The following is a 12857-nucleotide window of genomic DNA, read 5'->3' on the forward strand; positions in this document are numbered from 1 at the left end:
AATGTCCCTGCTTAATGTCCCCTGAACTCACCCTCTTCACCCCCTGGAGTTCCTCCCCAAGCTTCTTGGTGTCGTCTTGCTTCTTGCAGGACGACATCTTTGATTTGTTCAGGTCACTCTGTAAGTCTGTGATCTGCTCCTCCAGCGACAACTTCACCTACAACATGGTAGTGGTTGTAGAGTAATGGAAAAAACCTCTGTTATCCTTAAAAACAATGCCATAAGGCTCTGAATCTTACTCATTCTGAACATATCTATAAAATTATAAAATGACAAAAATATTAAGATCTTAAGGACGATACAAAACAATGTGTTGCCAGACAGATATCTTATAGATGTAAGTACAAGCTAATTCCACCCAGTGGCGGATCCCCTTTTGAAAATGACTAAAGAACACATTAGTTAATATTTAATGGCAGAGCCAAGTTGGGGGTTCAGGGGTTAGAATTCCTTGCCCCAGCACCCCCACCACCCCCTTTGAAAATTTCTGATCCACCTATGCCACCAGTACCTGACTTCATGCTACCATTATCTCACACTGTTTTGAATATTACATTTTACAAACACACACTGAAACCATCATAATTGTCGGAGAAGAAAAGCAGCGTGTGTTTTTTAATTTGGTTGCCATGGCTCACCAAAACTGCCTGGTACTTAAGTGAGAAATTCAAATAATTCTAGTTTTACCACAGCTTGGCCACATATTGTATTTCATTTTCACAAATATGTTGGATTTAGAGTCCTCCAAGCCCGGTATGTTAATTGTGTAATGTGGTCTGCCAGACAGCCAGTCTTATATCAACAAGCCTATGTACCTTCTTTTGTGTATAGTAGATTTTAACAGGTCGGTCTCATCATTACTATGTACTGCCTGATTTTTTATCACATTTCACTTTTTTTTTAATCTGAGTTTTTATCTCAAGATTTTCATCATAGTGCAATAAGGTTATCCGTTTAGTTATTTCATCAACATCAATTTTTATGTATATTGCTCAAAGAAGGACTAATATATTGCCTCATCTATCACAGGAAAGGTGGCAGGAAAGAATGACACAACAAAAGAAACCAGGGCCTCAAAACTAATTACTACAACATGGGGCAGGAGAGGGGACAGACAAATATGAAAGTCCTATGACCAATTTCACCACTCCACTCCCCGCCCCGACTCTGTAACAAACAATCAGTCTCTAAATAATGTTAAATGTATAGCTGGTACCTCTCACATAGGTACAGATGAATCTCAGAGACTTAACACAGCTGCTCAAATATGTATTCATGGCTGAATCTCAGATGTTATACCACTGATTTTATACTTCATAGTCTGAGAGACTTAATACTGACATCTCGCAGACCTCATGATATCTTATAGATGTAAGTACAAGCTAATTCCACCCAGTGGCGGATCCAGCGGTGGATCCCCTTTTGAAAATGACTAAAGACAACATTGAAGTTAATGTTTGGCAATGGCAGAGCCAAGTTGGGGTTCAGGGGGTTAGAATTCTTCCCCCCCCCCCCTTGAAAATTTCTGGATCCACCTATGCCACCAGTACCTGACTTCATGCTACCGTTATCTCACACTGAACCTGACCACACAGCTGCTGACACTGGCAGGATTACCTTAATCAGCTGTTCCTTATCCAGCACCAGTTGCTGCACTTTGTGATTGAGGTCCAGTTTTTCTTGAAACAGCCGATCTTTGTCCGCCGACACTGTAGCCAGCCGAGCTTTCAGGTCTGCCACTGTGTCTTGATAGTTCTCGATCTGTTTGGAAGCGTTGTGTTTGTCCTGTTTACAGGCAACAATCACAGTTAAACAACTTATTTGTATGTGGCAGCTGTCCTGACAGCACACTGCTAACGTCTCCAACACACATCGATGTCAGATAGGTGTATCAGCCATCACGTTGTACTTCCACCACTCCTGACACATGTAGCAAGTTTCCATCCATATCCAAGAAAATGCTGGATATGTTTTATGGCATTCATTCCCATTCACAATTATTGAGAGCTAATTGATTATTCACATACCTGATGGCATCATCAGAGACTTTATCAAAAATTTAAACCACCTGTGTCAGGGTGAATAAGGTAAAACATTAATTTGTCCAAAAAAGGATATATTTTATATACTACCCATCAAAAGTTTAGATTCACTGAAAGTACTCACTATATGTTATGTATTTATATGTGGTTACACTGAAGATGAATTTCTCCACTAACTTTGGGGAACCAACTGCAAACCTGATGCAGATGAACTGCACAAGGATCATGCATCAAATTGCTGCAAATCATCTGCAAATATCATGCATGTGAACATCTGTGTTTTGGTATAAAGTTTTGTTAAGAATTCACCAATGTTACAAATTTGTTTTACAATACATCAGTTCACGTGTAAACAATACCCTTAAACTTTATATAATATTTTGCAAAATCTAGTTTAGATCAGTTGACTGAAGTAAGTGGCTACATTTACACTAGTGAGTCTAAACTTTTGATGGGAAGTATAGTCTGTGATAATTTAACAGAGCATTAAATACAATGATGTAACATGGAGTATAGGAGACTTTTCCATTCTATTAGTACTATTCTGCAAACTTAGCATGTTAGTAAGAACATGAAATATTTCTGTAGTTTGAATTCCCTCTAGACTTGTGATCAATTGGTGAATACCAACATATATCAATGACTCAATATCCATTTCACAACATAACTTAAAGATCATTTATTAATTGCATGTTACGCTGAAACGAAACCCCAAACAAAATAGAAATTATGGTATATTACAGACAAAACAGATGATGAATTTGGTGAATGAAACCAAAGATATTTTTATACTTTCCAGAGAAATTTGAGATAAATTGTGGCAATTGCTATGCAAGTCACAATTAATCAACAGCAAGTCTGCTGGGGCAACTGAGCATGTCAACAGAGTATTTGTCTGGAGTCAAGGTTCTATGGACACAGGACAGAGCAAGTTGTTTGGCTGGCCCTTCACTATCAGTGGCATTTTGTTTTCATTTGTCACACCAAAGCAGGGACAATAACAGAAAATTTTACTTCAAATCCTTTACTACAGCTGTGTTTATAAGGAAGATCTTTCTTCCGAGGCATCCAGTTCCAAAGATTTCTATTTCTGCTTCAAGACCCAAAATACATAGTAGCATAACTGACAAATAACCACACCACAACACATTAAAGATTACTCAGCAAATGGCATTAAACATGTCTTTTTAAAGATTTAATTGAAAAGAGAACATTTCCCCACAGAAAAGGCATCATGAGCAGACTGTCATCCTCACCAGGGAGGAGTTCTTTGGGTATGTTTGCCACACTGTCAAACTGACAACAAGATGTTCTTACAGGTGCTGTACAGACTGTCAACCTGACCAGGGAGATGTTCTTCCAGGTGCTAGACAGACTCTCACACTTACCTGGGAGACATTCTTCCAGGTGCTAGACAGACTCTCACACTTACCTGGGAGACATTCTTCCAGGTGCTAGACAGACTCTCACACTTACCTGGGAGATTCTTCCAGGTGCTAGACACACTCTCACACTTACCTGGGAGATGTTCTTCCAGGTACTAGACAGTGTCTCACACTTACCTGGGAGACATTCTTCCAGGTGCTTTACAGACTGTCAAACTGACCAGGGAGATGTTCTTCCAGGTGCTAGACAGACTCTCACACTTACCTGGGAGACATTCTTCCAGGTGCTAGACACACTCTCACACTTACCTGGGAGACATTCTTCCAGGTGCTAGACAGACTCTCACACTTACCTGGGAGACATTTTTCCAGGTGCTAGACAGACTCTCACACTTACCTGAGAGATGTTCTTCCAGGTGCTAGACAGACTCTCACACTTACCTGGGAGACATTCTTCCAGGTGCTAGACACACACTCACACTTACCTGGGAGACATTCTTCCAGGTGCTAGACAGACTCTCACACTTACCTGGGAGACATTCTTCCAGGTGCTAGACAGACTCTCACACTTACCTGGGAGACATTCTTCCAGGTGCTAGACAGACTCTCACACTTACCTGGGAGACATTCTTCCAGGTGCTAGACAGACTCTCACACTTACCTGGGAGACATTCTTCCAGGTGCTAGACACACTCTCACACTTACCTGGGAGACATTCTACCAGGTGCTAGACAGACTCTCACACTTACCTGGGAGACATTCTTCCAGGTGCTAGACAGACTCTCACACTTTCCTGGGAGATGTTCTTCCAGGTGCTAGACACACACCTCACACTTACCTGGGAGACATTCTTCCAGGTGCTAGACAGACTCTCACCCTTACCTGGGAGACATTCTTCCAGGTGCTAGACAGAACTCTCACACTTACCTGGGAGACATTCTTCCAGGTGCTAGACACACTCTCACACTTACCTGGGAGACATTCTTCCAGGTGCTAGACAGACTCTCACACTTACCTGGGAGACATTCTTCCAGGTGCTAGACAGACTCTCACACTTACCTGGGAGACATTCTACCAGGTGCTAGACAGACTCTCACACTTACCTGGGAGACATTCTTCCAGGTGCTAGACACACACTCACACTTACCTGGGAGACATTCTACCAGGTGCTAGACACACACTCACACTTACCTGGGAGACATTCTACCAGGTGCTAGACAGACACTCACACTTACCTGGGAGACATTCTACCAGGTGCTAGACACACACTCACACTTACCTGGGAGACATTCTTCCAGGTGCTAGACAGACTCTCATTCTCATCACGGACCGCCTGCAGCAACGTTCTCAACTCCACCATCTGCCCTGCCATCTCATGGATCTTCTTACATAGCACAGTATTCTCCTGAAAGTGAATAGAATTTACAGATCATAAAGTCATTCATGAACAAGACAGTGAATTCTACACATCCTGTCTACTGCATTATCAAAAAGCTGTATGCTTCCAGATTCCAACACCAAAGTAACCATCCCATCAAAACAACTGACAGAGCTGTGTATAATACTGTCCCACCTTCTACCATTGTCCTACCTGTGTTACTCTTTCCAACTTGTGTAACACTGTTCCACCTGCCTAACAGTGTCTGACCTGTAACAACACAGTCTGTCCCATATATGTAAAATTATCATACTGTGTTCTCACCTGTGTAACACTGTCCTATATATGTAAAATTATCCCACCTGTGTAACACTGTCCAAGCTGTTCCTCACATTGTTCCTCTCCTGTGACATCATATGAAGATTAGCCTTTGTCATCTCCACCATTTCTTTCATTGAACCAACTTCATTTTGTAGAATGTCACGTTCCTGCAATAAAGAGAAAAGTGTTATCAAACATACCTTCATCTGTCTCTTCACACCTGTGAAAATACATGATAAAGTGATTCATTAAATAACATGCTTATTGCTTGTCTCCCCTTTCCTTCCGAATGCTGTGGAACACTTGAATCCCCTTTTGAAGCTCCCTTATAAAAAGCGGACGTAAAATCACTTACCAGGAGTCACCTCCCTTGCCCGGTTTTGGCGGGAACGGCGCCATCCGTCTGCCATGCTCTTCACTCTCTCCGTATTATAACCGACACACTGGTTTACTGTGAAATCCAGAGTGCCTTGTGGGGAGGTTGGGAGGTATTTACCTCATGAGTCAGGATAAGTATAAAATATCAATTTTAGTCAGAAAATTACATATTTTTCCTTATCCTGACTCATGCTTACTGCTTGTAGAATCCGACGGTATAGGTGGTGGGTCAAGCCACCTTTGGATTCCTTAGTGATGAATTACATCCTATATACCCCCATGGGAACTTTAAATGGCACTGCTGCTGTTGATCCATATGTCGAAATAATTCGGTAATTTATATCAAAATCTTCTGTAACCGTACATGTGGATTTAAATAACTCCAACTCTTGATGGTCATATCAAGTGGAGTAGTGACCTTAACCATGTACAAGTAATTCCTTACTAGTACAGAGTCCAATATTCATGCTAGTCTGTTCTAGACGTGTACATGGACTATAAGCTCTATTCCTTGGAGTATGAGCTTTGCATGACATGCGTAAAGGGCTGAGATACATCTCAGCTTTGAGGGACCGTCAGCTGTTGAGCTACAACCAGAGGTCCAAACTGGTGGATACCAGAGACGTCCTCGGTAGCAAAGTCTCTGAGGTAGTGGTTAGCAAATACTGTCTCCGATTTCCAAAAACACCTTTCCATGATCGTGGATATTGAGCAGTTTCCATGTAGAGCGCCAGTGTAGATGCCAGTGCTCTAACTTCGTATGGATTGAGGCTCGAGGAGGCTCAAGTCCTGCTGCCTTGTAGGCTCGAGTATGATTGCTCTCATCCAAACTGATATCGTAGTACGTGAGATCTCTGTGGGTGTCTCCGGCGATATATGGGGATGAAAAGGCGTTTGAATTTTCGTCTCCTGGTTTTAGACTTCTGTAGATATATTTTCAGCCTGACTGGACATAGGGATAAATCTTGTATATCCTGTGGACCAAGGATTGTAGATAATGCTGGGATGGAATTGTCTGTCCCGGTTGACCTGGCAGTTGATTCTTAGCTATGAAATCCCACCTCAATCCTAGATGAACCGTGTTGTGACATGTGTCAAAACGTATCCGTTCAAAGTCCAGCGCATGTATTTCTGACATGCGTGCCGCTGTAGCCAAGGCGATCAGAAATAGCATATTCTGTGTAAGAAATTTGTAAGAAGTTCTTTCTAGTGGTTCGTACACATCACTGGTGAGATAATAATAATAATAATAATAATAAATGTGCATTTATAATGCGCGCAATCCAGACAGATATGCCTGCTCAAGGCGCTACAATGGGAATGTATAAAGATAAAAGTCAGTGAGTGTTGAGTGGAGTTAAATGTCACTATGATACTTGGAGAACATATGGGTCTTTAGTCCTGATTGAGATGTCGTAACACCACGTTGAGATCCAAAGCCGTCGCTTTAAATTTCATTTGTTTGTCTTCCAGTTTAAAAGAGCGTAGCAAGGCCAGTAACTCTGGCACCTTGGTCAGTTTCACGCCTGTCCTCATAGTGATAACTGAGCTGAGAGCCGATAGGTATGTAGAAAATGTCGCACCTTTTAATTTCCTCATTTGTCTGAGATGACAAAGATATTCCGCCATTTGAGAATGTGTTGCTTTCACCGCAGTGAAACCTTTCCTCGATGCATATTTCTCAAAGCTTTGCCACTTGTCGTCATACAAGTTACGAGTAGATCTGCGTAAAGCTAGTGTAACTGCTTTCGCTGCTCTGGCGGAGTATCCTCTTTTTCGACAAGCAATTCGTGATACGTTCCATACGTGTAGGTGGAACAATCTGATATACTTGTGAACTTGCTTGGTGTGAGGATGAATTAGTAGGTTCGGCCAAACTGGAAGTTGTATTGTTGGTTTTCCGATTTCTTGTAAAAGAACGGGAAGCCACGTTCTTGCTGGCCAGTAAGGCGCGACCAAAATCAGTTCTAGATTGTTTGTCTGCCTGATTTTCTGTAATACCTGTGGTATTATATGCAGACCTTTAGCCTGTAATAACGATCAGATGCGGCTGATGAGGATGGCATTAAGATGGTATGTCTACCAAATGAAAGACTACACAACGCAGAAGTGTGGATGACAATGAGCGCGGTGTGGATGGCGCCGACGGGAACGGATATATAGCTTAGCTTTTTGAGGCCCTCCGCTGTGTAAAAGCAGACAGGCAAAGCATAGGCAAGTTTGCACTTCCTCCCGCGGAGACAGCAGGCAGGTAAGGCATTGCAAACTTTGTACTTCCTCCCGCTGGAGACAGCAGGCAGGAAAAGCAGGCTGATAAGGCATTGCAAACCTTGTATATCCTCCCCGCGGAGACAGCAGGCAGGAAAAGCAGGCTGATAAGGCATTGAAACTTTTGTACTTCCTCCCGCGGAGACAGCAGGCAGGAAGGTTTGGGCTGCCACTGTGAAAGCAGAAGCCAAGTATCCCCTTTAAAGCCGATTAATGTTTAGTCCCACGGCACCATGCCCAACCGCACCTGTTTATTACAAGGAAGCAAGACAAAAGGTTATGTTACATGTTATGCATACTGATAACTGTACAGTAAAGACTAAATATAAGTCATGCATTTAACTACCTCTGCCCTGCAGCACCCCACTCCCCAGATCATGTGCTGCAGCAGGGAAGGGTGGGGGGAAATTATTAGTGATGAAGCAAGATGGTGAACCTGTCAGGACAGCATGCAGAATAGAAAGGAAACGGACGCGGACGTATGCCTGCGGATGTGACATCACCCGAAGTGACGTAGCTACTATTATGGAATGCGGAAATAATACACTGCCACGCATCGTTGCTACACTGGATACTTATCATAAGCTAAGTGTATGAATACTATGCAAAGAATTGTATATTCTACCCATCCCCATTTTATCAAAATATGCCGCCTTAGTACCTAAAGGTTAAAACAGATATTTCTAACTACACTGCCGACTGTGTGTTAGCTGCATGCCTAAACGAAGATGATTAGAAATGACATAATTCAACAGAAGTTAAACGCTACATATCCAAGTATATTTCACTTGCCAGAGAAGTGTTAGAGCTGTGCGAATGTAAATGCTGCCTATAAACCCATTTAGCAACTAATGCTAAATGTCATTATATGCAGACCTTTAGCCTGTAATAAACGATCAGATGCGGCTGATGAGGATGGCATTAAGATGGTATGTCTACCAAATGAAAGACTACACAACGCAGAAGTGTGGATGACAATGAGAGCGGTGTGGATGGCCGACGGGACCGGATATATAGCTTAGCTTTTGGCGGCCCCGCCGCTGTAAAAGCAGACAGGCAAAGCATAGGCAAGTTTGCACTTCCTCCCGCTGGAGACAGCAGGCAGGTAAGGCATTGCAAACTTTGTACTTCCTCCCGCGGAGACAGCAGGCAGGAAAAGCAGGCTGATAAGGCATTGCAAACCTTGTATATCCTCCCGCGGAGACAGCAGGCAGGAAAAGCAGGCTGATAAGGCATTGAAACTTTTGTACTTCCTCCCGCTGGAGACAGCAGGCAGGAAGGTTTGGGCTGCCACTGTGAAAGCAGAAGCCAAGTATCCCCTTTTAAAGCCGATTAAGTGTTTAGTCCCGCCGGCACCATGCCAACAGGCCCCGCGACGCTGCCCACTGCCGGACAGCTTAGCCGGGCTGCCATCCACAACGAAGTTAAAGAGTTAAAGGTGGGAGTAGGGGAGAGGACAGAAAAGGTCTTAATGTTTCAATGCTGCCAGGATGGCCTGATGTTGCCGCCCATACCTGGCTTGGTTAGGTGAACCCCGGCCCAGATAATGGGCGGGTCAGGGTTGAATGATACAACCCGCCGCCCAGCTGCCCCTCACGATGTTGCTGATTCTCCGGTTTAATTTTTCTTCAGCTCGAGGGCGCTGGAGATCAATAGCTCCACGCCACTCGAAAGCCGAGGCAGCATCTGCGCCAGATGATGGTGGCAGCTGGGCAGCGCGAGGCTTAATATACAATAACTCTTGGAGCATGTCATCGTAGAGGACTTTGGAAGGACCTCACACAGGTCGTTGGAACCCAAGCGGATCACAATAAACTACCTGCATGGGCCCCTTGCCCTTATTAGCCCGGCCCACCCTGCTGCGTGAAGTTCCGACCACCTGAGGCCCCCTGGCCTAACCAGATGACCCCCCCAGCGAGGCCCAGGCTGCTTCGGTGCGGCCCGAGGTGTTGTTGCAGCCTCGCCATGTAGCTTGAGCCAATCACCCACGATGGTCCTGCAACCCATAATTCTTAAATTAGATTTGTGTGCTTAGCCGAGGGATACGGATATACGCCTGGTAGGCATTCGATCTCCAGCGGCCAAATTCCTGAATCTGAACTGCCGGAATTCCTTGCAACGCTGCTGTGGTTGCTGCCCCTATCCGAAATGAATGAGAAGAGTAAAGATTAATATTGATGGGTTGTTTTGCTGCCGCTAGCGCCTTCCTGAGCAATCCGCCTGAAACTGAAATCTTGTTAAAGGAGCAGAATTAGTGTGAATAAAGAAATATCCGCCTGTACGCGGGGTCGCGACTGCCAAAAATCGCGGTCAAAGCTTTGACGGGCACAGTATGGACCGAGGGACTGCTTGAATGGCGCGGTGTGCCGCTGCCTTGTTGATCTGTTTGGAGGCCCGTGAGGACCACCTCAACGTAGGGATTGGTCGCTAGCTTAAAGATAGGTCATTCAGCAACAACGCCGCTGTGATGAGTCGCTGATTGAACGGCAACTACCTCACTTACCCTGAAAACCCAAAAATGTTAGCAGGTACGCCGCTGAAAACATAGAAGCTTCATATGAAGACCTACATACAGTGGGGAGGAGTTGCACAATGCGAAGTTAGCAGATCTAGTGTAATCGGCTGACGGTATCTGGCTGCCTCGATCTCCTGGCCATCCCTGCAATGGCTTTCTGCACTAGGAAGTGGTTAGACATGCACTGCAAGGAATTGAGCTTGTGTATGGAGGATAATGCTAAAATGTAAGAACGGGCCGTGCTGGGAGACCTACCTGATAGTGAGAGATAAGCTATAAAATGAAGCATATGATCTAAAGGTACAGGCCATATGTCAGGCAGGAGTACACCACCAAATAGCCGTAGTGACTGTACTGCACCGACTCATAAGTCCTCCAAGTGTTTGCTGCCATCGAAGTTTGCTACTAGACTGTTTGCTTCCGCTGTTAGATGAGCCAGATGTCCGCTGGGATTCCTGAGGCCTGATGATCCGCCTGTGGGGCTGCTGCTCGAAACCGTGACCACTGAAATCTCGAAGAGCCGCCTGCTATTATGTTGGCCTGAGTTGGTATATACTGTGCTTTGAAGTGTATGTTGTTTTGCAAGCATATGAGGACCATTCGTCTGAGCAGTTTCATTACCCTTTGCCCTTTGGCAGTGTGCCTGTTGATAATACTCACCACGCCTGGTTGTCACAGAACATTAGTACCCTTTTGTTGGCCAGACTGCTGCCCCATATGCTAATGCCACGACTATAGGAAAGAGCTCTAAGCATGTAATGTCTTTCACCCATCCTTGTTGTATCCATAGATCTGGCCACCTGGCATTGGCCCAATGACCTTGGAAATATGCACCCCAACCCTGGAGCCAGCCTGCGTCTGTATAAAGTTGAGTATTGGGGTTGTAACCCAACCCTGTTCCAAGAATAAGGTTGTGCCATTGTGCCTGGCAAGAAACTGAAGCCACAGGTTTAGGTCTTCACGCATACCCGCTGATACCCGTGATCCTGTGGTGTGGCTTATGCGTGCCTTTTTGTGCGCGCCAATGAGACGCCGCAAGAATGGACGCACTCCATGGGAATTGCCTTGCATACAAAGTTTAGCTTTCCCACTATTGACTGCAGCGTATGCAGTGTAACTTTCTTGGATGGTGACTCTACCAGCTGCGACAGCTGATGGACCAGGTGTGCTATCTTGTCCTCCGGTATCCTGATTTCGCTTGAGCCGTGTCTATGGTGAGGCCCAGAAATGTAAGACAAGTTGTAGGTTGTACGGTCTTCTGGTGAGCGATAGGCACGCCCAGATTATCAGCCAGTTGCAAAGAGGTGTTAAGCATGTTGAGCATTTGCTTAGGTCCACTGCCGCCAGGATAAAATCATCAAGGTAATGAGCCATGTCCTGGCAATGCAGTAGTGGCCTAAATAGCCCATTCAATGAAAGTGCTGAATGACTCAAATAGGGCACAAGAAATGGAACAGCCAAAGGGAAGACATTTATCAATGTAAAATTGTTCCTGAAACTTAATGCCGAAAGTAGCTGAAAATCAGATGGTACCACAGGCAGGAGGCTTAAAGGCTGATTTGACGCCAAATTTGGACATGTACGCACACCCCGCCCAAGCTTTGAATCATGGCTACAGCCTGGTCGAAACTGGTGTACTGCACTGTACATGCTTCCTGTGGTATAAAATCATTGATTGATGAGCCTTGAGGATGCGATAAATGATGGATGAGGCGGAAGGCAGCCTCACCATGAACTGATGAATCAACTTTCTTAGGCACCGCCGATCGGGAAACTATAAGAGAGTGCACTGGTCTGTACGTTTAAAATGGGCCTGCCATGCGACCCAACAGAATTTTTGCAGCTTTTTGTTCCACTATTAGTGGCTGTTCCCTGGCAGATTTAAGGTTGATAGTCCCGAATGACCCGTGGCCCTTCATAGTTTAAGCTGAAACCCTTACTGAAACCCTCCTGCAGTAACTGAGCTGCTGCTGGATTGCTCAATTTATATTGCCGCAACCATTGTTCCAAGCAAGCGCATGTTAATTGAGTTGGGGCCGCGGTGAAATAGCTCTGCCTGGCAGGGTAGGTTGACACTTAAGAGATTGCCGCGGTGGTAACTGTGTTCTTTTGCCACGAAAACAAGACATGGCGCCATGCCCACCTATGTTACATGCCGAAGCACCTGTGTGCATAACGGCACATCTGACCTCTCGCAAGTGCCGCGATTGAAGTTTCTACATACCCCGGCGCTGCTGAGTGTAGGTGGAGGATCTGGCTGGGTAGGCAATGCCTGCTGCTTGTGGCTGGGGAGCATTAACTGCAGCCACAGTTGTCCGTCGATGGCACCCCATGACCGGAGATGGGTCCTCTCCATTTTGCCTAAACTGACATCGTGATTGAGACCAGCAGTCACCACCAAATCGGAGGCGGCACCGCGGATCGTCTCCATGTACGAAAGCAATTGTTGTATCTTGTTTACATCCGCCTGACGCTCTATTGCCACACTGATAAAGGTCAAGAAAGCAGATGCCCAAGCCCCAATGTTTAACTGACGGACAGACTGCTGCTTGGGTTTAAAAACTACCTGT

At 45.0% G+C, this 12857-nt stretch overlaps 1 protein-coding gene across 1 annotated transcript in view; it reads right to left on the reverse strand.

Moving 5' to 3' along the window:
• The window catches only part of LOC124271547 (myosin-11-like), a 97811-nt gene that overhangs the window by 53962 nt on the left and 30992 nt on the right, over positions 1-12857 (reverse strand). The window contains 4 exon segments of the mRNA XM_046706689.1: positions 32-157; positions 1618-1785; positions 4707-4832; positions 5168-5293. Of these exon segments, the coding sequence (XP_046562645.1) occupies positions 32-157; positions 1618-1785; positions 4707-4832; positions 5168-5293 (546 nt within the window).

The sequence above is a fragment of the Haliotis rubra genome, unplaced genomic scaffold (genome assembly GCF_003918875.1).
Source record: "Haliotis rubra isolate DU_JTF1 unplaced genomic scaffold, ASM391887v1 Scf161, whole genome shotgun sequence".
NCBI lineage: Eukaryota > Metazoa > Mollusca > Gastropoda > Lepetellida > Haliotidae > Haliotis > Haliotis rubra.